Source organism: Emydura macquarii, unplaced genomic scaffold (genome assembly GCF_026122565.2).
Source record: "Emydura macquarii macquarii isolate MOO-44397 ecotype Brisbane River unplaced genomic scaffold, CSIRO-AGI_Emac_v2 contig_2422, whole genome shotgun sequence".
NCBI lineage: Eukaryota > Metazoa > Chordata > Testudines > Chelidae > Emydura > Emydura macquarii.
This window is the reverse complement of record NW_027132559.1, coordinates 23,521,908-23,549,548: the sequence shown is the minus strand read 5'-3', so window position 1 is coordinate 23,549,548 and position 27,641 is coordinate 23,521,908. Positions and strand designations below refer to the sequence as shown.

The 27,641-nt window shown below is 43.4% G+C and overlaps 2 protein-coding genes across 3 annotated transcripts in view; one reads left to right on the top strand and one right to left on the bottom strand.

The window, feature by feature from the left end:
- The window catches only part of LRRC72 (leucine rich repeat containing 72), a 31,321-nt gene extending 30,366 nt beyond the window's left edge, over positions 1 to 955 (top strand). The window contains exon 9 of the mRNA XM_067561677.1: positions 463 to 955. Within this exon, the coding sequence (XP_067417778.1) occupies positions 463 to 628 (166 nt within the window). The 3' untranslated portion in view covers positions 629 to 955. The remainder of the gene's footprint in view (positions 1 to 462) is intronic.
- Positions 956 to 9,499: 8,544 nt separating this feature from the next.
- ANKMY2 (ankyrin repeat and MYND domain containing 2) overlaps positions 9,500 to 27,641 on the bottom strand; it is a 30,462-nt gene continuing 12,320 nt past the window's right edge. For both annotated transcript variants that reach the window (XM_067562105.1, XM_067562106.1), the window contains 7 exons: positions 20,468 to 20,566; positions 18,408 to 18,568; positions 17,111 to 17,325; positions 15,822 to 15,957; positions 12,927 to 13,055; positions 12,063 to 12,204; positions 9,500 to 10,368 (listed from right to left, as the gene is read on the bottom strand). In XM_067562105.1, the coding sequence (XP_067418206.1) occupies positions 10,145 to 10,368; positions 12,063 to 12,204; positions 12,927 to 13,055; positions 15,822 to 15,957; positions 17,111 to 17,325; positions 18,408 to 18,568; positions 20,468 to 20,566 (1,106 nt within the window). In that variant the 3' untranslated portion in view covers positions 9,500 to 10,144. The remainder of the gene's footprint in view (positions 10,369 to 12,062; positions 12,205 to 12,926; positions 13,056 to 15,821; positions 15,958 to 17,110; positions 17,326 to 18,407; positions 18,569 to 20,467; positions 20,567 to 27,641) is intronic.

Below are 27,641 nucleotides of genomic sequence, written 5' to 3'. Positions count from 1 at the left end.
GCTATAATTCCTACAGTAACCATATCGATATACATAGAATCATATCTGTGTATAATATGGCAATATTATGAATGCTAATTCTGAACAGTTAATATTGTATTACTATATCTTTTTGCACTAAGTTAACTTATTTTTTAAAGTTAAGGAAAATACATGTTAATGAGTTTCTTTAGTGCATTTAGTTTAATCAAAAATGAAGTTTCTTTTACTTAGACTTCCCTGACTTTGCCTCTTTTTGATTCTTCTTTGTTTTGTCTCATTCTGATCCCAAGTTTTAGAGAGGAACCTTACCAAAACTAGTTAATTCTTGAGTGGTTCTAGACTAGTCAGTTTAATCAGTAATTGCCTCTAACATTACTTTCCACATAACTGTTTCTAGCAAATTAATTCCAAAGTGGTTAGGAAAAATTGGTTTTTATTATGTCAGTTATTTACATTTGTTTTGTTGGTTTTTTTTTGTAGAGTTCCATTTGAGAACCCTGAAGATGCAGTTTTTGTCAGGGCAATGAAGAGATCGATAATGGAATTTTCATCTGTGGATTGGACTAAAATATCCACCTCTCTAGAAAAACGCCTTGAAAACAAACCAGAAGAACCCAATGAGAAACTGACAATCAAATTCAGATAACTGTTTGGTTCCTTAGGAAAACATGTACCTACATGTTGGATATTACACTTTTATTGTAAGTTAATATCCATAAGACATATATGCGATAACTTTTAAAAGAACTTTCTACAGGAAAATTCCAAATTCATTTCCTTTAACTGCAAATGTGGGGATTCAAGGATTAAGGTTAGATAATGCCAATCACAGATCTGCTGTAACTTTATCATAATGTTGCCATTAATTGAATCTTCATGATTACCATATTGTCTTTTTATGACAAATTAACATAGCAAACCTTTAAGTTAATTTTTAGGACATGAAGGATGAATACATTCATCTTTGATATTCTTTGCTGGTTGGCCTCTTCTTTTCTAAATTAACAAGGTTTCTCTTACCTCCTTAGTTTCTAACACTTCCAGGTGAGAGTAAGGCTTCATGTGACCTTATCTCTTTCCCAAATGAAGCCACTGCAAGGTTCTCTGTATGTAAGGTTGTTATATAGTCCTTATCACTGATATCTTTATTTTCCTGTTCCCAATTCCTGCTACAATGCACTTTTGACCGTTGCTGATTGGTGTTTCAAATGAGAGCGTTTGGAACTGGCAGCAAAGGAAAACCAATCACATTAGGAATGTAGAGAATATGCAAGCTAAATCTAGGCTGGCTTCTCACAAAAGTCCCAGCCTTTCTTACTTGCTGTTGGCCAGAAACCTCTCTTAGCAATTGTGCTCATAGTGGTCAAGCTGAAAGACTAGGAATCTTGCCCGTCAGAGGCATTAATCACTCCTAATGCGAAAACTACTGGATTGCTCTCATAGAGAATCTCCTCATTTGTTCCATTGAAGGAAAGGCAGCATTTATCTCCCAGTGTATGTAATGTAGGGGAGAGCTTTTGGTGGATCAGAGAGCCATGATTAAGTCCAGAGAGACTAACCATCATCCCAGAAGTTATACGCTATAGGTGCCTTATCCCATGATGTACAGTTAGAAGGCATCTAAAATTCTATTTCGCAGGAGTATGAAAGCTGAATGTGATGTGAAAGGAAATGTTTGTCTCCAGGGTAGGAGGGTGTTTGTTAACTCTAAAATGGAACGTTGCACTGGGACAGTTGCACTATAAGGTTACACTCGGATTTTCCCAGTTACAGAAGTAAATTTCATGTTGCTAAATTCTCTGAAGATTTTGTGTGCACTGAGCATACTCCAGCCTATGGTTGTAGGGGCCCAAGCAGGACTTTCCCTCTAATTGTTCCTCGCTGCTGCTAGGGGCCAATGAGCCACCAAACATTGGAACTGACAGCAAGGAGACTTGTCTCTCTTGTGCTCTCAATGCTCCCCCTGCTAATGTGGAAGAGAAGGAAGAAGCTGCCTGATTGAAGAGAGGTGCATGTGGGGAAGGTGGTTTGCAGGAGCTGAGGGGAGAGGGGGGAGGAACAGAGAGAGGGCAGCAGGAACAAGAGCCAGTGAAGGGAGACAGGAGCTGTAGTGGGATGGAAGGAGCAGAGGGAGGGGAGGAGAGAGGAAGGGAAAAGGACTTAAGGGGTATATAGGCACAGAGCAGGAGAAGGGCATAAGCCAGAGGATGGAAGGGATTAGATACAAGCTGAGGGGGGCAGGGGCAGGAGCCAAGGGGGGGGGGGATAGGAGGAGAGAGGGACAGAGCCAAAGTGGGATGGACAGAAGTAGAGTCAGAAAGAGACAGGCTTGTGTGGGAGGGACAGGTCAGAAAAGTCTATAAGCACTCAAGTACACTCTCCTCCAGAACCTAGAATTGAATCAGGGGGGCCTGAGTCTCTACACTCCTCTGCTGTCAGCATATAGCTGTGAAACCAGCTGGAAAGTGTGTATGTATGCCATCCCTATACTGTGGTTGGATAACAGCCTACTAGTTATTTCAGTTAACACAATGGCAGAGGTCTATACTGTAGAGCTAAAGGTTTGAACCCTGCTGATTACCCATGTTGGTGGTCAATATGGTTCCATCTGATGGGAGTTTTTTTCAGTTTAAATCCCCCCCCTCCCCCAAAATTAGGAAATTATAGCCATAAAAACTAGGTTAAAAGAACATTAAGGTTGCAAAATCAAGCACTCAAAAGTCAGGAAATTCCAGAATGAAGATTGGCCGTGCAATCTAAACTTGGGCCCATTGTGCATGTTTTATGATAGTCTTTAATTACACAATCATATGCTATTTTTTCCAAATGACCCAGTGCCTCACACTGGGTAATTCGTCAATATTTTCAATATATATTTTTTTAATCCTTGTCAGTTTGTGGCCCTAGGCCTTATTTACCACTCAGGATCTGACCCTTGCACTGAATACAAAATTATTAATTTACTCCTGGCATTTCTGTGTTCTCACCATAGTAACTTAGTGCTTCAGACATTAATGAATTTATCTTTGCAATAAAAATCCTAGGTATTCTGGAAATTCAAAACAATTAAATTATGTGCGCCTTGGTTCCCCATCCGTGAGATAACACCTAAGTGCACAGGGTTATTGTACTTTCTATATTTAAAGCTCAGCTCCAATTGTCTTCAGTTGCGAGCACTTAACACTGCATTTGTGGCCCCATCTGTTTCACATTGGGCACGGAGGAAATGAGTTATGCACAATCAGCAGCCAACTGTGAACACTTTGATTTGAGTAACTTGCCCATCACCACATAGGACACTATCAGAGACAGGGCTAGAACCCAGTTCTCCATGGCAGCAGTGAACTGCTTTAACCATGAGACTATCCCTTCTCTTTCTGCAGTCCTCTCTGTCGTTCATTACACATCTTCCAACTTCTGCAACAAATGAGACAAGGTTCCTACTGACAACAGCCTCATTCACACATAACCCTGATTTATCCCTAGAGAAACATTTGTCCTGTGAACTGGAGGTATAAGTCCTGTGGGAAAATAATTAGTATGTAATCAAAGATCTAATGCACATGCACAAAGGGGTCAAATTAAGATTACACAGGCAACCTGAAGTCTGGCATTTCCTAACCTGAGTGCCTGATGTTGCAACCTTAATGTTCTTTTAACCTATTTTTAAAGTAATTATTATGATGATGTTACGAGAAAGGAGCAGGAGAGCTATAATATTTTCCTGTAGACAAAGTACTTTGGTTAAAAAAACCCAGCTAAATATTAGTCAACTTTCTTGGCTACAAAAGGGTTACGTAAGGCTGTCCTAAAAGGTGCTATCAGTGGAATTAGTGTTCCAGCATGCCCAGTTCCTGGTGTGCACTTCTTCTTATGTTACATAATTAGTTACTCAATATATACAACATTATAACCATCTACACAGCTATGTTTTGCCTGTGATGGCTCATATTGACATCCATGGAAACAATACCCATATCTGCAGGTACATAGAATCATAGAATATTAGAGTTGGAAGGGTCCATCCCCCTGCTCAAAGCAGGACTAACCTCAGCTAAATCATCTCAGCCAGGGCTTTGTCAAGCTGTAGCTTAAAAACCTCTAAAGATGGAGATTCCACCACCTCCCTAGGTAACCCATTCCAGTGCTTCACCACCCTCCTAGTGAAAAACTTTTTTCTAATATCCTAGACCTCCCCCACTGCAACTTGAGACCATTGCTCCTTGTTCTGTCATCTACTAATGGGCGTTAAAGTCTTGGGTGCAGTGCAAGCAGCTAGAACAGAAAAGTTCCATATAAGGTAAATTTCCACATCCTCTGAATTCTATCCCTCATGCAGTTGAGATCAAGGTGCTAGAGAATCCGTACTTTACAGTTTGAGACGTCTAGTCACTTTAGGGTTTTTTTTGCTGTGTGTATGTATGCACGTGCTTGTGTGCATGTATACCTTAAGCCTTTCCTGTTAGGGCAGACTCAATATTCACATGAAGTTTCTAGCTGGAGTTAGGTGGAAGCCAGTCTTTCTGATTTATAGGAAATGCTACAATTCTGAATTTGTTTCATTCCAGTTCAACCAGCTCTACTGGGAGCCTTTCTGCAGTAGGCATTCAAAAATATAGATATCGTATTTTAATTCTGTGGCTGGTAGTGAATTCAGATTTTTAAGTGTAGCCTTACAATGACTTTATGGTGACTTCTGTTGATTTTTTATAATTAATTCCTTCTGTTTTTCTGGCTGTTGCACACTTAGCTCACCTCACACTATTGCATACTAGTGTCCCGGGTACATACAGATTAAAAACACAAACCCAGTCTACTAAGAAATCAAAAACCTCTCAACATAGTGACAGCTATACATTCCCTTTGCAGTATGAAAGGGTTGGACGTGTGTAAGCTAGTAAGCCAATCTCAAGGAGGACATCTGCATAACTGCTGATTGACAGATAAACACAAACAATCAATGTCAGTACTTTTTTCTCTAGGAAATAAAAACCTATATACAATGGTGCTTTATCCATTTTCCTCTGGGCCTCATCAGAAGGTTTAAATAAAGCCAGAGCGGATGTAGAGCCTTCTAGTGCAAATGAAATATTCAGGGCAGTTGATTGTATTCAAATAAATACTCACAAATATAAAGGTCATCCTAAATTTCACTGAGCTTTACAGTCTTTTGCATTAGCTAGATAACTGGGAACCTAAAAAGCAACTTACATGGGAAAGTGTAAAAATTTGAATGTACAAAATATCTAGGTATTAGAAAATATATTAAAATAATTTTAGCTGTTCAAATATGTAAATTCAGTCAAACTCCTCTAGGACTAATATGCCAGCTACAGCAGCAGTCCCCATTAAACAGCCATTAAGCCAAAATGGGAGTTAGGGACCAAAAGCTACATGAAGCTGGGAGGGACAGGTCCATAGCTGCTGGACTCCCTCCGTTACATCATCTCCTTCTGCAGCTAGGGCAAGCAGGAGTCAAGGCTCCAGTTTTTGCAGAAGGCAAAGCTGGAGGAAAATGGCCTATTTGGCATGATCTTGGCTCATCTACATTTCCTACCTCCTGCAGCCATGACAGCACATCCACTTGTCTATGGTCACTTAGGTTCTGCTAGTCTAATAAGGAACATACCTTGTGAAATGTTTTCTTCTGATTCCTGCTCACAGAACAGACTCCCAAATGTAAGTAGAACTCAGCAACTAAGTAGAACTCAGCAACATGGTCTTCTTAGTGAACAGCTGCCTCCAAATCAGGCTGAGGAGGACAGGAGTGCATTTGCTCACATCCGTGACTTACAGTGAAGAGGAGGGAGCATGTCACTTGGGTGACCCAATAGCAAGTGTGAAAAAATCAGGACGGGTTGGGGGGTAATAGGCGCCTATATAAGAAAGCCCCAAATAATGGGATTGTCCCTATTAAAATCAGGACATCTTGTCACCCTACATGTCACTCTGAACAAATTATGCATCTGAACTAAAGCTGAGTTGATGTATAAAGTAGCATAGATGGGATTCAAAATATAAACATAAAGCTGACTGAATTGTCAATAACGGATAGAAAAGTGGCTAGCAACTGACTTCGAACCAAATGGAATTAGCAGATTTAGACAGGCAGGTGGAGGAGTACCCAATAACATTGACAGGGATGTGGAGCAGTTTTACCTAGATGACACTGTTTATTTCTTTTTAGCTAAACACACTAACCATTTGGAACCATCACAGAGGGAGGCAGTGTGGTAGAACAGAATGGGGAATTGGACAAGGAGTTAGCAGACCTAGTTTCTGTTTCTAACTCTGCAACTGATCTGTTGTGCAACATTGATCAAGTCATTTTACTTTTTTGTACCTCAATTTCCCTATCAGTAAAATGGTAATACTTGCACACACATACCCCCACCCACATCCTTGGCAAGGTCGTTGAGGTCTATGAGTGAAAAGTTTTGTGCCAGGACTAAGTATTGTTACCAATAACTAACCTACATAACTATTTTCTTATTCTGTCCCATTTTTTCCTCCATTTCCTCCTACTGTTTGGTACACTCACTGTGTCTCATTTGAAATTAGATTGCAAGATCTTTGGCATCTTCATAAGAGGTTTACACAGTTCTTGCACAATGGGAGCTCAGGGCCCAAATCCTCAGCTTCTAGTGAGCTGCTGTTGGCATAGGATCTGGCATTTTTTCCCACCTCAGTGCTTTCCCAATTGTAGGACTTTTCAATGAGACTAGGCCAAAGCAGGAAGAAAGTTTGGCTGGCAGAGATTGAAAGGCAAAATTGTGTTATGGGTTGTAAAAAGTTCCATAGTAATCATTGCATTCAATTTAAAGGCCAGTTAGCAGGAATCAAAGATTGGGATTTTCAGATGAGCCCATTTAAACTGAATAGAATTTGGGCCTCCTTCAGACTCCTTTGAAATGCCCACTCTAAGGCCTGGTCTACACTTACCTTCAAATTCGGCAACAGTCAACAGGAGTTACGCAAGGTACACAGAGTAGCTTGCGTACTCCCGTCGACTTCTTAACTTCCGTTGTAAGCGGCATCGTCACTGTGCTGCGCCACTTGAGGGGGTGGTTTTAACAAGTCGACTTCCGAATTGATTGAGCGGTCTTCACTAACCACTCAATCGATCCGGATAGATCGATCTGACGGCGGCAAATTTGCCACTGTCAGTGAAGACGTACCCTAAGTAGTAGTCTCTCATTTTTCCAGCCCTGGAGACTAAAGTCCTCATGAGTCACAGAAGAAATACATCATAGATAGCATCAGGGCAGCTGTGCACCCATTAGAACTTTAAGTGTACCGCTCTGCTAAACACCAGGTTTCTGTTTATGCCATGCTTCATCTAAAGTCTACACAGTTGCTCGGAGTGCCTTAAAATGTGGTGTGCCTCATAGTGGTGCAGGGCTCTATTAATGGTTCAAGTGTTGGGCCTTTTGACCCGTGGTTTCCCAAGATACCGTCCTCCCCCTCCCCCCCAAAGCAACAACCCCCTCCAAACCCAGCATTTCTTACAGTTGAGAGATTCTGGCAACTTTTTTCCACTCTTCCCCTCCCCAGAGAGGTCAAACGAGTGCTGAGATCACTGCATCAGGGTTACCCAATGGAGTGCATGGCACCCAGCAGCCCTTGGGGGAGATCAAATTAAAAGGTTATTTCAAAAAGATATATCTTCTCCCATCTAGTGCATCACAAGCCTCCACGCAGATGCATTTAAGAAATTACACTGAGCATGCATGGACAGAGTAGTTAACAGAATTGTTAGCCTTCAAAGTTTCACCTCAGCTGCATAGCTCAAGGGGATAAGCAGTAGTCCTTTGAACCTGATCCACCCTGCCAGTGTCAGTTACAGTCCCACCTTGGGCAGAAATTTGGAAAAAGGCTGGATGGCATACTGCTAAAATCTGTGTCTGTCAGGGTTACTTTATTTTGACAATGTAATCAAAGTATTTTTTTGTAAAAAAAATAGAATGAGAATGCTTGCTGGCCTGGAGAGTGAAGAGTATTTAAGGAGTGAAGTAGTGGGGGAAAACGAGTCAGGGATTTGGGGCACTAGGGAAAAAAGAAGGGTTGAGGGGGCTCAGGTGAGGAACACATGGGTGAGTGACAGGGAAGCTGGGTGAGAATTGGGGCAGGGGTGCCACACACTCTCCCTTTCTTTCAGGTGCCAGGATTTGGGGCATCTGGGCCTCTATCTCCCCTCCCCCACGTGAGCTGGGCTGTCCCTGCCCATAGTGCATGTCTGAGCCACACTGCCCCCTCTCCCCCCCCATGTGTGTATGCCAGGATCTGGGGACTGACTGCCTGCCTCTTTAAGGGGGTCTGAACCCCTTTTGCTACACCCCTTATAACAGATATGGGGGGGCTTCCCTCTCTGGGGCTGTCTGATCCCTGCCCCCTTGTGTGCACTGGGATCTGGGGGGGATCCCTGGTTATGCAGGTCTGACCCTCCCCCCCCTCCCCTGAGCCAAGTTCAGGGGGCATACCTTATGGGGAGATGGGTCTGGGCTCAATCTCTACCCTACCACATGAGCTAGAATTGAGGAAGCCCTGTCCCTCTTAGCCAGATGATAGCTTGTGCTCCTCCAGATCATCAAGATCAGCCAAACTCAAAACTTCTGAAAACTAGGAAATACAGAGTCGTAAATGCCCAGGCAACCCTAACTCTTCCCTTTTTAAAAGATGCCCCAATACACTCATAACACACATATACCCCCCACTCTGCTTTTTCACTGTAATGGACAGGCACTACCTGCACTTGCCTTCCTCACAAACACAGACTACTGCCCTGACAGAGCCCCACACTTGTCAAATTTTACTGCCATTTCATACCTTTTTACAACCTCTTTGCACTTAGGATACCACCTAAACCTAAGCTTTCTCCTTCCCCTCATGAAATCCCCAAGATTGCTCTCATATCATACTTTACTACTGACAATACCTATGGCAAGAAGACCCCAGTGCCCTGCTACTGGCATAACCTACACAATTCAGACTGGAACTTCAAGTTATACATGCACCTCTTTCCTTTGATAACACACATGGGGGGAAACTCAGACACAGGATTCCTCACATCATAATCACAGCTCATCCAGCCTGCTCCATCTTATTCCTCCACCATTCAATACATCTATACCTAACACAGCTGGAACTTGCTGTAGGCACTGAGAAATCCAAGGGGGCAGGGTGAAGATTGTGTGGGTATTTACCTTACCTCTGAATTTCCCAGGATTCAGAAGTTTGAGTTTTGCTGAACTTGACATTCTGGAAAGGCACGAGCTATCACCTGGCAACTTTAAAATTTCTGGGTTAACAAAGCTTTTTTTGTCATTAATTAAAAAGCAATTGATATACAAACTCTGTGATGCATGTGTGAACCACTTATGCTTAATCTGCTCCACCATGTATTTAGCCTGGACACACTGGTTACCTTCTCTAGACCCAAAGAAAACCTCTGTGAAGCTCAAAAGCTTGTCCCTTCCACCAACAGAAGCTGGTCCAATAAAAGATACCACATCACCTATATTGTCTCTCTGATCAAGTAATTTATTTGAAAGATGCATTTCATAATCAACTTGAGACATCTGGATCAGCAGTATCATTTAATGAAAATTGTCACAAAACAGACAAATTATATATTGCTGTGCACCAATAGCAGAAACTAATTAATCACAGTAAAGAACAGTGAAGTTTTCAGAAATCAGATGAAGATTCTCAAAAAAGTAGATGTTGTGAAGCGTTGTAAAGCAATTTAACTGTTAAACTCCATAAGCCTCTCTCAGCTTCACTTATTGCACATGGAGAAAAATCGTTAACTATATGTAGGTTTTTAATTTTTGAAAACAAGGATAACCCACATGATTTTAATGTTTTCCCACTTTATTAGCAAGTGGCTCATTTTCCACAGATATTCATAGGTTTACTACACTTCCTGTAGATACAAACAGAGGGATATATGTAAATACAGTATTGACCAGAGGATAAATTACTTGTCTTGACAACCCATGATAGAATCTAAAGTATGTGATTATACTGGCCTCTTTCTTAACCCAGGAAAAACCATATGCTATCTCACAGGAGTTTTGCATATGCTATGCAGGGCTATAAACATATTCAACTTAGAAGTACAGGGTTCAGCCAAAAAACTTGTCCCTTGCCCACCATCATCTTACTCTTCAGATTCTTGAACTTTTTGCAAAGCAATGTCAGCTAACCTAGTCTCACTTTCAGACAGGTTGTCAGGATGATCTGGTGGGGCCACTGGGTCCTTGTCAAGCACACTTTCCTCTGTTCTATCAACTGCATGATTTGGGCCCACTTCTTTGGTAGCTTCTGGGTGAGGGTCTAACTGTTCCTCACTTGTGGAACTAAGATCAGCTGCTTGTGCTTCATCTAAGAAAAACAAAAGACAGACACATTTCACAAATCCTATCATCAACAGACCTCTGAAACACCCACACAAGAAGCAGATACTGCTATTCTTAAGGCTGAATTTGGCAGGTACTTTGTTTCACGGAGAAGTTTTTTCACCTTGTTACTGCTATCAACAAGTTTCCTAATATTTATTCTTGGAAAAGTAATAAGGAAGAAGGGCTTCATTAAATTATCTCAGACAATGGAGTTCTGCCTAGGGAGATGTTAGGTATCTAGGGTTGTTTCCAACGTAACTGCACTCAGACAAACCTTCCCATGACATTCTCTCTTTAGTAATGAATTTTGTCTCCATTATGACTAGGAATTGGCATATGCTCTGAGGATACTAGGTGAATAGGTTAATTTAGCGCCCTACTCCAATCAAACTTTAATTTCAAACTTACTCTAATGCAATACCCTCTATACACTTCAAAGTGGTATTTCAAGGAATGAGAAACCAGAGTATGACTTGCTGACTCCAAGAAAAAAATTCTCTGACTTAAAGAGCTAAGGAGGTTTTGTGAGAAAATTGGCAAATGCAGATTTGCATAAGAGGTTGTTTGTTAGAACAGAGAACCTCTGTCTATTAAGAATCAAGCTGAATGTCATAAAGGTTGGTTGAAGTAAACTATCTTGACCTTTATTGTTTGACCAGGCAGAAAGGAGCTAGCTGTTATACTTTCCAAAAGGAGTTTTGAGGAAAAGCATAAATATATTTGGCTTGTCCAAATTAAGTAGTGGGGCATTAGAGACCCTAATTTAAAAAGGGAATTGAAAGTCTACTTAGGGGTCAGATTGATCAAAAAAGCCCATTTTGGGTTCTTAAGTTTTACATGAGAGAGTCACCAGGTAGAGTTGTTTACAACTTCCTAATATACTAATAACTGCTCTGCAATAGTATTTTCAGTGTCTAACTGAGGAGAACTACCTCTCCTGTGAGTAAGGCAAGCATGACATGGCTCCTGTATTTTGTAACTGCCTACAATAAAGTTAAAACATATAAATTAGTAATAATAAAAAAGAGGGGGCTTAAGGGATAGGAAGTGAGAAAGAGCATATATGCTACTTCATCAGGGACTTTCCTTTGACTTACATGCAGAAACACTGTTTTGGAGGAAAGGTGTTAGGATCTTCAGAGTGTGTCATTTTGTTAGAGGTTGTAAGAAAAAAGAACCAAAATAACTAAATAGCAACCCCCACACAAACTCACACAAGAGCTCCTTGTTCCTCTCCCCATCCCCACAATAAAACAAAGAATTAACTTCTGAATTAACTTTTTGGACAGTGGGTTAATATGTGAGGGTGTTTGTTTTGGTTTTTATTATTCAACTTGTCACTTGGTTTTCCAATTATACAGTGAAGTAGGGTGAGAACTTTAGGATTTCAGCTTTTTTTAATCAGAACTTTAGGATTTTGAAACAGCAAAATCAGAATTCCTGATGGCCTATTGTACTCAAGAATCATGTGTATTTTTGTTAATGCAGTGTATATAAAGTTATGCATTCACAAATAAAAAGTCAAGCATTCCAACAATTACTGGCATTTTTTTCTACCAAACAAGACAGTCTCTTAAACCTCACTTAATACATGCAGTAATAGAATTTATTATTGCGTCTTGTAGCAGAATGTGTTAGTGCAGGATTAATCTCAGTTAGCAAACTGTAGATCCTAACCTTTCTTTTGCTTGTTCTCTTGTCTCCGTTTTTCTTTGGCTGCTTCTAGCTCTTGCTTCTCATGAACTTCCTTCAGCATCTTACAAACTTTTTTGTGGGTAAACCAGTGCATTTTCTGGCAGTTCTGGTCACAATAAATAACCTGAAAGTTTCCAGAGCCATTACTTCACCTTCATATAGTAGGGCAGTACAATAATTTAACTTTATAGGGAGATAAAGCTACACATTTAATAAGGATAGTGGAACAATGTATTATGTACCCTAAGATTACTTCTTCGAAACTACAATTTTGAACAGTTAATAAGGTCATACAATGTGGGTGTTCTGTACATTATCTCAAAAGGAAACTACTGTTCGACTGTAATTAATTTAGAAAGTCCACAATATATGGTAATCCCATCCTCTAACCCACACACTGTTATTAGGGACTTTAAATATTCCTACTTCTTGGAGTCAAGATACCTGCACCACAAGTAGGTGCCTTGTACCTCATGAGTCTGAACGTACAGGGGCATTTCTCAAGAGCTACAGTTCCTGGTAAGTAACCTCCCTTTTCCAGACTGGCAGTAATACATTCACAGATTACAAGGCCAAGAAGGAACATTGTGATCATCTAGTCTGACCTCCTGGAGAGCACACACCATAGAACTTCCCCAAAATAATTTCAAGAGCATTTTTTAGAAAAACATCCCATCTTGATTTAAAAATTGTCACTAATGAAGAATCCACCCTGACCCGTGATAAATTGTTCCAATGGTTAGTCAGTCTCACCATTAAAAATTGTGCCTTATTTCCAGTCTGAATTTGTTTAGCTTCAACTTCCAGTGGCATTACATTTTTTAAACTCCAACTACAGTTTCTTACCAATTTACATACTGAACATCTTTTGTCTGCTCCCTTTTCCCCACAGGTTGTGCAGAATTCAGCATCTACAAAGCCCACTTGGCCAGTAATAGCTTGTGTAAGTACAGAGAAAGCAGTAGGATCAGAACCCTGAGGGAAGAGAAAAGGGGTGGGCAATGAGGAGGAGGAAAATCATCATTTAAAGACTGTAGAAATAGGACACGTATATTAACAAAAAGTTTCGGCAATCAGTAACTTAAGAGCAAGATGCCTGGTGGCTCTGCATTTTCACTGAAGAGGTTTCTGTTGTAGCAACAGGAACAGAAAACTAATCATTGTGAACCCAGCTGTAAGGCAGGATCCTCCACTACTATCATTCATTACACTTACACAAACAGCTGTAGCTTAAGTTTGTTTAGTCTGCAGCTTTTTAAGAAGGTTGAACAGTTTCAGGTTAATTAGTTTAGAATTAAATATTTAAACCCACATTCTCATGCTGCCAGCACTTTAGAAAGTACTGGATGTGCAAAATCCTCCTTCACCATTCCAGATTTGATCAGCAGAAAAACACAGATGGCCAGGATTTCAGAACTTTTATAGTAGTTTGCAAAATATCATACCTGATCCAGTGAGTCAATGATACAAGGGGCCAAATTCTACCCTTGGCTACACATGCACAACTTCTAATGACTTCAAAAGAGAGCCGCGCACACCATTAGCCTAGCACAGAACTGGCACTAAAGGTTAACACTACATAAACAGCAGCATCTATGCTTCTGATGAAGCATATTTACAGATTAAAAGGTGTAACCACTAGTACCACTTTAGCATTAAGTGTGGATTTAGGTGGAGCACAAGCAGCTTCTTATTGTCACACTGAATATTCTCTTACTGTAGCCGCTGCACTTACTACAAAGTATCCTTTGCAAGCCTATAAACAAAAAGCTTCTTCCCCTGGATTCTTTTTAAACGCTCATTATATGCTATTGCCTGTGGTATCCTTGAAGAAACTTTAGAAGAGAACGTCTTTCCGTACTGAGGTTCCTTCCCCATTTGGAAACGATGGATATTGTCCCTGCATCTAATGGTGCAGAAATTAATATATACATTTTTTGTTGTGCCCACTCCCATTTGTGGCAGCTGGTGAAACATATTTCAGATTTTCCAGTACCTCTGCATAATGGGGCACCATTTATTTTATTTCATAGATATGGCCATGTGTCTTGATATCAGAACACATATGGAATGTTCCATTGCTTTTGTTGTTTTGTCATAATTAAAACATCCTTTTAATGTATTTGTTGGTGGAATTAATGAACTATACTGTGTGATGTTCTTTTCACATACTGTTGGCAGTTTGTAAATAATATGCAGCAGGATTGTGCGCACTAGTATCTGTACTGGCACATAGAGAGAGGTTTCTCTGTGTTGGCACTGATGTACTGGAGTGTTCCATGTATTCAAATATTCCCAGACTGAATATTTGCAACTTGGAATCTTTAAAATACCAAATATAATTTGCAGACATCATTCTCCTTCATAAACTACAGTAGCCATTGCTATATGCTACTTTGGTAACTTTATTAAAGTGTTAAGAACCCCTTGTTGGAATGACGCTAACATTGAGGTGTGGGGAGGTAAACCAAACAAGTTGTTCCAGTTCAGAACTAAATCTAAAACCATGAAATCATCTGAGAAAATGCAAGATGGTAATTGCTACACAAAAGGCTGTTTTTCTCATACTAAATGTGCATAATTGTGCATGTCTAAGGTCAAGTACTCCTGGACAAATATAATTGATAGCACAGATTCTTGTACAGCTTTATAGGTACACTGAAAAGAACCAAAGACTGTGCAACAAAACAGTGTTATTTCACTGGAAGTGGTAGGGGAAGAGGAAATTGCCAGGAACAGAAAAAAAAATGTTTACTGTATGCATGCCTTAAACAGTTTAAGGCAGGGTTTGAAAACTCAGATCATTGTGCTGCATTTTGTTCTGATCTAGAAAAATGGTGTGGATTACTACTGCAGGAATTAAACTGCACAACAGTCTAATTTATCAGATCCTTGTAAGATGGAGGCTATTTCTAATTCATTAAAGTGTATTACAGTTGTGTCACAAAATTGATCATACTAGTCTTAACACATGTACTGCATAGCTTTCAGAAACAGGCGCTGATGTGCTTTCCTCCAAAAAAACTAAGTCTCTTGTACAAGATTTATTCTGAGCCCATTAAAATACTCTTTAAAGAGTCTCCTTATCAGACACATATGGGAAGATGTAAAGTTAGTTTTCTTACTAGGCATCCATGGCACTGGACACCAAGAACTGTTTCATTTTGTTTCTTCTGCTGGTAAAGGCAGCTTCAAAAAGGTGCTTTTCCTCCAAGTTACCATCACATATTGCCATCCACTTCTGGTCCATTGGAAATGACTGCAAAAAAGTCCCAGGAAATCCTGCAATCCTTACACTCTTTGCTGTTTCGTCCAAGTAACAAGTGCAGGATAAGACTATTAGCTGCCTAAGAACACTGAATTTGTGGGGTGAGTTTCACAAGAAGAAACAAAGTGAGAGTCCCCCCCAGTGGAGAGAAATATGAAGTGCTGGCATCAGAATACTCTGCTCTAGTTTTCCTGATGTGAAGATTTATAATAAATAATGATCCACAGAGTCAAAGCCACAGTAGGGAAATGGAAACTAGAGGAAACCCAATTGTCAGGGGGTCACAAGTTGTACTGTATTTGCTACAGAAGAATTCCCTAGAACCCCAATTTTTTTTTTTAATGCCTCAGGGACATTCAAAACTTTTGCATCAGAGGACATAAGTCAAAGGACACAAAGATATTTTAGATTCAATTGAATATTGGGATATTTTGTTTATAAAATAGCACTTACTTGCTTAATGAGACACTTACAATTTCAACAGGAGCAATACTTCTCACTAGCTGCTGGAGCAGGGTAGCTTCACAGTAAGGAAACTTTCGAATGCACTCTCTGATGAGCTTCTCTTGATACACAGGAAAACCATCTGTATCTCTGCCTTTTAACAGACTGACATTTTTAAAGCAAAAGTTAAATGAAAATCTACTAGCAACTAATGATTAGTGTTTACTAACAAGCATTGTCCAGGCTGTTCTTTATTCTGCTGTCCCCCTGGCTTCCTTCCTCATACTGCAACTTTATGTTAGTATTCAAAGTCAAAGTAATTTCTGTAGTGTCAAAGTCACAGTGAAGTTAAAAATGCAAATGAAGCTCTTTGTATGTAAATACACAACAATTTTGAAGTATAAAATAATAATTACAGCCATGTTTTGGAAACATAGACCCACTGTATTTCAACTATCTAGAGAATCCCCGCAGGTAGCCCTATATCAGCAATGCCAGACATACAGCTTATGAGAGAGGCTTTGCTTTGTTTAAAATATATCTATATATAAGGCATGGAGGTACAGTTCTTGTTTAAAATTCTATTAGTAATACCACATTATAGTCCTGACTTCACTATAGCTATCTTATCTCCTCTTTTCCCTTATTTATCCTCTTATTTTTTGAATCACTGCAGTATTTATTTTAATATTTCAGAGAAAGGTTACTTCATTTATAACCCATTTTTCGGAAGCACCTGCACATCCACTGAAGTTAGTGGGAACTCCAGATGCTCAACATTATTGAAAGTTAGGCACCTAACTCAAATTAGCCTGACTGTCAGTACTTAGGTGAGGTTTTCAAAAGTGCCTAAGATTTAAAAGCCAACTGGCTTCGAACCAAAAATTCCTTTGGTTTTAAATGGGACCTTTGTTCTTAAATTGCTTAGATGTTTTTAAAAATCCCACCCTTTACTCCCCAGCATAGACTCTAGCAGGCATAGAGCGGTGCTTCATGGCATTCAGACTATGGCCAAGCCAGTCTAACGCACTCAGCCCTGCGCCCTATGGGATGTTTAGTGACCATGATTGCACCCTTCTTTGTGCTGTACAAAAGGCAACCACTACTTGTGCATTAGTGTTTGGGCTCCCCTGGACAATGCTAACCTGAAGTCTTTCAAACAATGCAATTTAATCTTGGTAGTTTTTAAATCAAAAAAGTTCAACTAACCAATGTGACAGCTCCATTTCATCCCAACAGAGGCATTATTTTTCATATGTATAAAATTAGTTCATGTGTAAACCTTCATTCTCCTTTTAAATTCTGGATAAATGCATACCTTTTGATTAATCCATCCAGTTTATCCTCTCGCTCTTTGAGAAAACTAATACATTTCTGGAAGATGCAACTGATATAGTGCATTTTAATAGCCAGTACTTCATTCATATCTTTCTGCTTCATGCATTTCTCACAAATCAGATCCAACACCCTGTAGCTTTTCAGCAGTGTTTCTACTTCTGCCAGTAGGGGATTCTCTTTGACCAGCAACACAATCTACAGGGAACAGTGAAGAGAGTTTAATCTAATGAGAAACTTTATTTTCCTTTAAGCATGTGAGTTAAAGCATGTTAAGTTAGATGGCTGAAAATAGCTAACTGTAGTAGGGCTTCTGATCTTTTTACAGTGTAACCATTACCTCAAAACACTATAATGGGGGGAGAGGGCAGTTCAACAAATACCCTGGCCCAACATCCCCCTCTCTGAGGTACATGTATGAGGAGTTGGCATTGTTATGATATTGTTTTACCACTACAGAGTTAACCTAAAGTAAGCCTAGAATGAAGTAAACAAACTGTTCATAACATTGAACAAAACACTTTCAAAGATAGGAGCCCAAATTGCTACTCTAAATAATGCTGTACATAATTACCTGCTTGCACATGCCATAGATACCACAATGGTACCTGAACTATTTCCTATTCTAAATGCAGATGAAAACTATGGTGTATCAGACTGGTGATGGTTGACAAATGCTAACTTTCAATGGCAAGCTGTAGGAATTTAGGGCTACTTATTTCTTGAACTACACATAGAAATAAGCAACAAGCTACAGCTTCGTTTTTATGTTTTTACCTATTGGTATAATTTTAAGTCTATTGCACATATATTCAGAAGTCACAGCAGCAGAAATTACTGCAATGAAATAGTGATTAAAGGGGAAAAAGTAGTAGTAAGACACCTGCTCTGTCATTAATTGAAAGAACAGTGAGTTAGCATTAAGACTGAACATTGCCTGACGTTTCCACTAACAGAATGAAGGAAATGTAAAATAGCTTTAAGTATTTATTTCCAGACGTATGAACCTCTGTGACCAGAGATGTGAACTCAGTTTCTGACTTGCCTGTACCATACTAAATTTCATGAGAATGAAATATAAGCCATAGTACTGCAATACCATTTAGCTTGATGTCTCAGGATTTAATATTCTTAATTTTGGGTCAGTCTGCCACCCCTTCTCATGTCAAAGATCACCTTATTTTGCAAGTAATCCCCTTGATTTCAGTAAGATACTTCTCAACACAAGAGTTACAGAATCTGGTCCTATGCCAATAAAGAAAATGTACACATTACTGCACCTTAACAGGATGCAAGTTTGTAGTAGTAATAATTTTGTGAAGAGGCCCAGCTAACTTGAAGGGTAGTTTTGGTTCTTTGTCTAGTCCTTGTAGTTTAGTGTAGTAATCTAGCCTTTCCCGTGGAAAGAAGTTGTTGATGATGGTCACACAATCATGCTGACCTAAAAAAAAAAAAGAGCAAAAAAAGCCATTAAGAGTGAAAATTTAATTTAGTTATTACTTCCCTCCCAATCCTCAATGGAGCTGGTCTAGCACAATTTTTACCTTTTGCCAGTAAACAAGTACATTTAAGATGTCAGCTTAGGAGCTGAGAAGGGGAGCCCCCTAATTTCTTCTCCCCAAGATTCTTTAATAATGCATTTAAGATTAAGCAATAAGAGGAGTCAGTATTCCTTTCAATAACCCCACATATTTTCTTATTCAAAAAAATATACAGGGGTCTGCCATATTGGCATTAGCAAGTTTTCAAGAGATGCTCTCTGGCTTCCTGCTATTTATTTTAAGAGAGTATTCCATTCACAAAAGTAGGTCATAGCGTTGTCTATTGCAGTGATTCTCAAATTTATTTGATCACACCCCATTGTGTTTGTGTGTGTAGTAGTTTATGCCCCCTTTTTCCTCCACCACACAAAGTACATACACTGATATATCTAGTGGCGGTGCTTCACTTAAATCAGTTCTGCCTTCTTTTTTTTTCACTTGAATTTTTTTGTTACACGAATGAGCCAATGTTCCATTGTAATAAGAGTAAAAGCAAAACTGTGATTGTAGTCTATGCTTACAATTAAATACGTGCACTGTGTCACAGCAAACGGATTAACGTTCATATGGTAACTTTGTATAACGCTATGCAAGCTTAACAGAAATCCATCAAAATGCACAGCACCATGTAGAGTCAAATGCACAGCGCCGTCTGAGGACCAGATATGTCTGGAGGAATCAGCTTCACTAGTTATTTGCAGGTGTGGGGTTAAATGTGCACAGTAAGTTTTTCTTTTTCCCCTAAAACGTCTCAGACCCCTCCACATTGCATTCCGCACCCCTCCAGTTTGAGCGCCTCTGGTCTACAGGATGCACAGGATGTAAATAGGGGAGGAGGGATCTTTCCCCAGCCTAAGATACATTAGTAAAGTTCCCAAGGTTGGATTAAGAAGAGAAGAGATGAGAAGTAGGTCATTGGAACTGGACGTCATCCTAACAATCTCAGGATTTACAGCACTGTTGATTCAGGAGAAAGGAACAGGTAACTGGACATATTAGAGCAAGTCTTAATCACATATCTTCTTTTGGTTGGAAGGAGAAAAGGTGCTATATTAACACTTTATACTTGAATGATAAGTGCTATATAAATATCTCAAAGCACTTTGCACAAGGATCTTCATTTTACAGATGGAAAAACAGAGGCACAAATTGGCTTTGTGCTTCACCTGAAGTCACACAGCAAATCAATAGAAGAGTTGGAAACAGATCTCAGGTCTTCAGTATCCTGCTGTACCCATTAGATAAATACTACTTACTAGATAATTCTCCTAACGCCCCTAATAGGTAGGCTGGTAAATACTTCCCTTTTCTAGATGGGGAGATTGAGCAGAGCGTGAAGTGACTCATCCACAGCAAGTCAATGGCAAGGTCTACATTAGAACTTAGAACCTGATTCACAGCCCCGTTCTCACTCCTTCAGACTGAGGAGTGTTTATTCACACTAGCACACATTACCTTAAAGCTGAAACACATATCTTTACTTCAGACATTTGAAGCACTTCCCAGTCTGTCTTATTGTTTTAAAAAGTGATGATCCAGTGTAATTTACACTTCTAGCACAGTAGCAACTATCTTTGCAGATTTCAGCAGACTGGAGGATCATATACGTTCTAACATTGGTGAGAATGAAATCTGACTGTCTGCTGACTCACTAGGAGATGGGTTAAAATCTAATCCTCTGATTTTAATCAATTTATGCAGAAATGTATAGTAATGTTCCTTCGAGAAAAAACAATTTAATCCACCAAACCATATAATCTCATAGCCCTGGTGAAAATTAGGAGATCATTTCAATTTACCCACAAAGGCAGCCATCTGAGCTGCTGTCCTTCCCACAGAGTTCACGACATCAGTCTCTGCTCCAGCTTCTAACATCATCCAGGTGATCTCTTTGCTGCCTGTATTGGAAGACAGAAGACAGAGTTTTGTTTTGTCTTTTGCAGATGCACGTAATTTGAGGAAGACCAGTGACTAACCCAAAACTGACCTTTGAGACCTAATAGGGACAACACTGACACAACAAATCCTTGATGTCCTTCGTTTAAACAGTCAATTAAGGAGCAAACAGTATTTTTCTTTTTTGCAAAACCCCAGGTAACAAAAATTCACTCTCTTAGGGTCAGATTCTGCCTTCAATTATGCATGTTCAATTCCCACTGAATCCAGTGTGTAAGTAACTATACCAAAATTTGAGCCCCAAATTTGGGTAGCAGTATAGATGCAAGATCTGCTAATCTAGTTCGACAGAACTACTACAGTAGTTGCTCTGCCAAGAGAAGAACCAATTCAGTACTATCATACAGGAGAAACAGAGAAGAGAATGGATTGTTCTTCGAGTGATTGCTCATGTCCATTCCACTATAGGTGAGTGAACGCCACCGTGCACAGTTCCTGGAACTTTTTTCCCCTTAGCAGATCCTATAGGGCCGGTTCTGGTGCCCCTGGAGTCCCGTGCACATGTCACAGTATATGAGGCACTGCTGGCCCTACGGCCCCTCACTTCCTTCTTTCCACCCATGAAGGTTGCTGGAACTAGCCTTGCTCTCTGCAAGTACCATTCCCCATTATTTGGGCTCTTTGTTATTCGTAGTCCTTTAGTTAGTTTTAAGTATTTATTAAGTAGTGTTGAGTTTAGTTAGATTAGAAGTCCCTGAGGGGCTTAGAGTGGCCAGGCTATGCCTCGGTCACCTGGATTTAAGCCGTGTGCCTTCTGCAGGAAGGCTTTCCCGCTCAGCGACCACCACGATCGGTGCCTTAAGTGCCTGGGGGAAGAGGACAGGAAAGACAAATGTAAAACATGCAGAGCTTTTAAACCACGGACCCAGAAGGACCGGGAAATTCGGTTAAAAGCCCTGCTAATGGAGGCAGCGCTCCGCCCAGCGTCTGAGCCGTCCCGATCTACCTTGGCACCGAGCGTATCCTTGGTGCAGAGCGCACCGCTGGCACCGACATCGACTCAGCACTGAGCGACATCTCCGGTGCCGAAGAAGAAGAGGCAGCGCACGGACAGCGGACACTCCCGTGCCGCCGGTAAGGGCAGGGTCAAGTGTGGAGAGGCATCAAGTATGGCCCATCGAGTCTTCTCTGGTGCCGGTATCTCCGGGCAGGGAGCCTCCCTGGACTCCTGGGAGTGTGCCCCTGCAGTGCCATAGACACTGGAGGCTTTTCAGGCAGCAAGAGCCTTGCTGGCCTTGTCTACGCCACCTCCACCCTGCCCCCCCTGCCGAGGGGGAAGGGGCCAGTGTCCCGGGGCAAACCCACGCTGCGTCCCCCTGAAGGGCAGTGGAGACCCCCGGTAAGGGTGGAAAGGTCTCCCGCTGGACAGCCACCGGGGGTAGAGCGAGGACACTCCCCTAGCAGTCACTCCAGGTCGGCGTCGTTGAGCTGGTCTGCGTCGACTCAGGATGAAGTCAGTCCCCAACACCGGAGGCAGCGCAGACCAGAAGGTGGCACCAGTCGAGGTCCACCAGGTGGCACCTGGACAGCTACAGTTCCTGATCCCCAGCATCAATGAGTTCGCCCGGACCGACGCGGTGCAGAACCCAGTCGCCTTCAAAGGATCCGGCACTGCGGAGTCCCCGATGTGGAACCCAGTCACCGGAGTCTGGCTCGGCACAGTGAAACTCCAAGCAACACTGATCCTGATCACTGAAGGGCAAACGGCACCGTAGGTCGGTGCTGAGATGGCGTTTAAGTACATCGAGCTCTTCAGAGCGTGCCTTTCGCCAGAACTGATCGCAGAGACGGAGGCGGTCCTTGTTGTCCTTCAAGTTGGAGGCGTCGAGGGGGTGGTCCCCAGCACAGAGCAGCACCAAGGACCAAGGGAGGGCTCGGCCCCGCCGCTCCAGTGGCTCAGGGTCTCATAAGGGGGGCAGTCGTCGGGACAGCTGTAGGGATAGCCGACACCCCCACGAGGTGCCACAGCTGGTGGCACAGCCAGCTTCTGGTTGGCCACAGGGTCAATGGCCGCAGCAATGGCCTTATTGGGCCCCATGGGACATCCAGATGGGACCAGGGCCTCAGTCTGTCTTATCTTCGGGGGTTCACTCTGCACCTCCCACACTGGATGAAGCCCGCAGACACCATTCCTCGGATGAGGAATTGAACCTCATGGAAGGACCCTCCACAGGTGCACCCACCGCCAAAGGGGAGGGGGTAACAGCCATAGGTCGCATCTTGGCAATTCTCCTCCTCCTCCCCGGACGAGGCAGTCTCCAGGGACCACATAGCGCCACGAAGATTTCAAGTCAAACCAGGAGCTGCTTAAGAAGGTAGCCTCTAACTTAGGGTTGGAGGTTAAAGAGTTAGAGGAGAACGAAGATACCCTCTTCAACGTGCTGGCAGCAGCTGCCCCAGGAAGGGTGGCTCTCCCAGTCTATGACAGGGTCCTCAAAATTGTCAAGGCCCTGTGGCAGACCCCCTCCTCGGTCACCCCTACATCAAAGGTGGCCGAGAAAAAATGTTATGTCCCGGCCAAGGGGTTCGAGTATCTATTCACCCACCTGGCCCTGGGAACCCTGGTAATTGATGCGGCCAACCAGGGGACAGGCAAGGTCAACCAGGGTCCACTCCCAAAAAAAAGGACAACAAAAAACTAGATTTGTTTGGGAGGAAGGTTTATTTGACGGCAGCCCTGCAGTTCAGGATTGCCAATCACCAGGCCTTATTGGTCAGGTATAATTTTAATTCGTGGGACTCCCTCAGACAGTTTGCTGAGGACCTGCCCCAGGACCAGGCCGCAGACTTCGCCTCTGTCCTGGATGAAGGAATCACAGCAGCTAGTGCGGGTGCTACAGACGTCCAGTGATGCTGCAGACTCGGCGGGTAGGGCCATGGCCTCTACCATCGCCATGAGACGATGCTTGTGGCTGCAATCCTCGGGGCTGTTGCAAGAGGTGCAGCAGTACATTCAGGACCTCCCCTTTGATGGGTCAGGCCTGTTTTTGGATCGGACCGATGCAAAGCTGCACGGTCTTAAGGACTCCAGGGCCACAGTTCGCTCCCTCAGCCTGTACATGGCCCCAAGCTTCCAGGAGATAGTCATGGGCCCAGATACAGCAGCAACCAAGGCCTCTGCCTAGGCCCTTACAATCCTACAGGAGCAGGGATAGAAATAAGGGGTTTAGAAGGTGAAATCAGCCCCCTAGCTCATCCTCAGCCCCCAAGCAGGGCCCCCCCCAAGGGGTCAGGCAGTCAGAAAAGGCAATTTTGATGGTGCGTCTGAGGGTGGCACCCCTACCGCCCCCCTGGATCCACCCCGCCCCTTCCTAGACAGATTAAGGCCCTTCTACGCTGAATGGGCAAACATCACGTCAGACCGTTGGGTCTTCGGGATAGTCCTTCGGGTCTACACCCTACAATTTATATCTTACCCCCCGCCAACAACCCTCCCACCCCCGTACCTCTTCAGGGACCCCTCTCATGAGCAACAATTCTTGCAGGAGGTCAACACACTCCTCAACTGGGAGCGGTGGAAATGGTCCCTCAAGGCAGAAGGAGGAAGGGGTTCTATTCGAGGTACTTCCTCATCCCCAAGGTGAAGGGAGGTCTGAGACCCATATTAGACCTGTGTCGTCTAAACAAATACATCAAACAACTCAGGTTTCGCATGGTCTCCCTAGCCTCAATTATCCCTTCCCTGGATCCAGGAGACTGGTATGCCGTCCTCGACCTCAAGGACGCATACTTCCATGTGTCTATCCTCCCCAGCCACAGGCGTTTCCTCTGTTTCACGGTGGCTGGTTCCCATTACCAATTTACAGCCTTACCATTTGGTCTCTCGTCGGCTCCCAGGGTGTTCACCAAACGTATGGCGGTAGTGGCTGCCCACCTGAGACGAAGAGGTGTGCAAATCTTCCCTTACCTGGACGACTGGTTGATCAGGGGCAGGTCCAGGTCCCATGTGCAGGGCAGTGTGACCCTCACTTGCTCCACTTGCTCATAAATGAGCAGAAGTCCACACTAATCCCGGTGCAGCGCACAGAATTCATTGGGGGCTACCCTGGATGCTTCCCAGGCCAGAGCCTTCCTCCCTCAACCATGGTTCAAGGCAATGGCCTCTATCACCTCCCATCTGCACCGGTGCCCCATGACAACAGCAAGGCACTGCCTACAGCTGTTAGGCCACATGGCAGCCTGTATGTACGTAGTGAGGCTAGCTCGCCTGAAGCTCAGGCTGCTTTGGGCGTGGTTGGCCTCGGCATATGTGCCGAGCAGACACCCCTTGGACCGGATGGTCACAGTTCCCTTGCCAGTCCTAGCCTCCCTAAACTGGTGGCGGACTCCCAGGGCAGTGATGAAGGGCGTCCCATTCAGGGAACTGGTCCCTTTGTTCACCCTAATCTCTGATGCCTCAGATGTGGGATGGGGAGCCCACATCAGCACCAACCTAGCCACTCAGGGGCTCTGGGTGGAGAGGCGCCTGCACATCATTGTGAAAGAGCTCAGGGCCATTCGCCTAGCGTGCAAGGTGTTCCTCCGATTCCTGACGGGCAGGGTGATGCAAGTGCTGATGGACAACACCGCAGCCATGATTTATATAAACAGGCAGGGGGGAGCACGCTCTTCAGCCCTCTGCCAGGAAGCCATCTGCCTGTGGGACTTCGCTGTGAGGCACAACTTCCACTTGACTGCCTCTCACCTCCCAGGAGTGAGGAACGACCAGGCAGATCGCCTCAGCAGGTCGTTTCTATCCTGCCATAACTGGTCGTTGCACCTGGAGGTCGTGGCTTTGATCTTCCAGAACTGGGGTGTTCCCAACTGGATCTATTCGCGTTGTCCTGGAACACGAAGTGTCCAAGGTTCTGCTTGCTCTGGGGTCACGAGGCCTGATTGATATCCGACATGTTCCTCATCGACTGGACGGGAACCCTCCTGTACGCGTTTCCACCCATTTCACTCCTGCCCAAAGCTCTCTTGAAAATAAAGAGGGACAGGGCGGATGTGATACTCATCGTCTTGGCCTGGCCGAGACAGCAGTGGTTCAGCATGCTGCTGGACCTTTCGATCGCCCCACCCATGGAGCTCCCGAGGCGCCACGACCTTCTCTCCCAGGACCATGGTCGCCTGTTGCACCTGGATCTGGACTCCCTGCACCTCATGGCCTGGAGGCTCTGTGGCTGACGGGGAGAAAGAGCCTGCTCTGCACAGGTCCAACAAGTCCTGCTGGGCAGAGGAAACCTTCAACACAGGTCATGTATCAGTCTAAGTGGAGGCAGTTTACCTGTTGGGCGGAGTCCCGGTGTATTCTGCCAAGCCTCTCACCTATACAGGTGATCCTCGAATACCTGCTCCAGCTAAAGCTCCAGGGTATGGCGCTGGCCTCGCTGAGGGTTCACCTGGCAGCCATTTCAGCCTCCCACCAGCCACTAGAAGGGAGATCCCTGTTCTCCCACCCCATGTCGGTCAGGTTCCTCAAAGGGGTGGAGAGGCTCTACCCGCAGATCTGTGACCCAGTGCCTCCCTGGGATCTCAACCTGGTCCTCTTGAGATTCACGGGGCCCCCCCCTTTGAACCCATGGCTTCATGCCTTCTACTCATGCTTGCATGGAAGGTAGCCGTCCTGGTGGCCATTACCTCAGCTAGGAGGGTCTCTGAAATTAGGGCCTTGACCTCGGAGCCCCCTTATACAGCATTTTATAAAGATAAGGTGCAGTTGAGACCGCATCCAGCCTTCCTGCCCAAGGCAGTTTCCCAATTTCACTGTAACCAAGATATTTTTCTCCCCATGTTCTTTCCCAAAACGCACAGTTCAGAGGAGGAGAGACGAGTTCTGGCCTACTACATCAAGCGGACAAAGCCATTCCGGAAATCGACGCAGCTCTTCGTCACCGTGGCAGACTGGATGAAAGGATCCCTGTCTCCATCCAGCGCATCTCCTCGTGCATTGCATCGTGCATCAAGTTCTGCTACGAGCAGGCGAGCGTGCCACTTCCGGGAATCATCACAGCGCACTCTACCAGAGCTCAAGCCTCATCTACAGCCTTCCTGGAGACAGTGCCCCTGCAAGACATCTGCAAAGCTGCCACCTGGTCGTCAGTGCATACCTTCGCGGCCCACTACGCCACTGTCCAGCAGGCTAGAGAGGACGCTGGATTTGACAGAGCCGTATTGAGGGCAGCTCACCAGTAACTCCGGCCCACCACCAAAGGTATGGCTTGTTAATCACGTATAGTGGAATGGACATGAGCAATCACTCGAAGAAGAAAACAAGGTTACTTACCAGTAACTGATGTTCTTCAAGATGTGTTGCTCATGTCCATTCCACAACCCACCTTCCGGCCCCGCTGTCGGAGCTGACAGAAAGAAGGGACTGAGGGGACTGTTGGGCCGGCAGCGCCTCATATACCCCGACATGCATGCGGGGCTCCAGGGGGCACCAGAGCCAGCCCTACGGGATCTACTAAGGGGAAAAAAGTTCCAGGAACTGTGCACAGTGGCGTGCACTCTCCTATAGTGGAATGGACATGAGCAACACATCTCGAAGAACATCAGTTACTGGTAAGTAACCTTGTTTTTTGTTCTTTTCTTCACAGTGGGAACTAGGTGTTCAGGCTGGGCTAAATACCAAATAAGTAAGATGAAGCTAAATTTGATGGCAAAATTATCACTTAACTGGTGCCCTTCAGAGAGACTAATAAGAACACTTGTGACCAGGCTCGTTGGTTCTATTTTCCAGATGTACTCTTCCTTTACTTTCTGTATTTGTGGGAGTGCTGACTAGGGTGGTGTGACTACAAAGGAGAAAAAAATATAAATGTTTCTTGCATTTGCTCTAATTTTTGATTGACACTGCTTCAGCTGTGCTCTCACACTTTTTTTTTTGAACTCACAGATTAAAGGCCTGAAAAACAACAGCCAGGAGTATTCACAATGGAGACTGTGGGCCATTGATTTTACTCTATAGCTAGCTAAAAATCTTACACTCATGCATCTACACCTAGCTAAGAGCTTATATTCATTTCTCTAGGAATT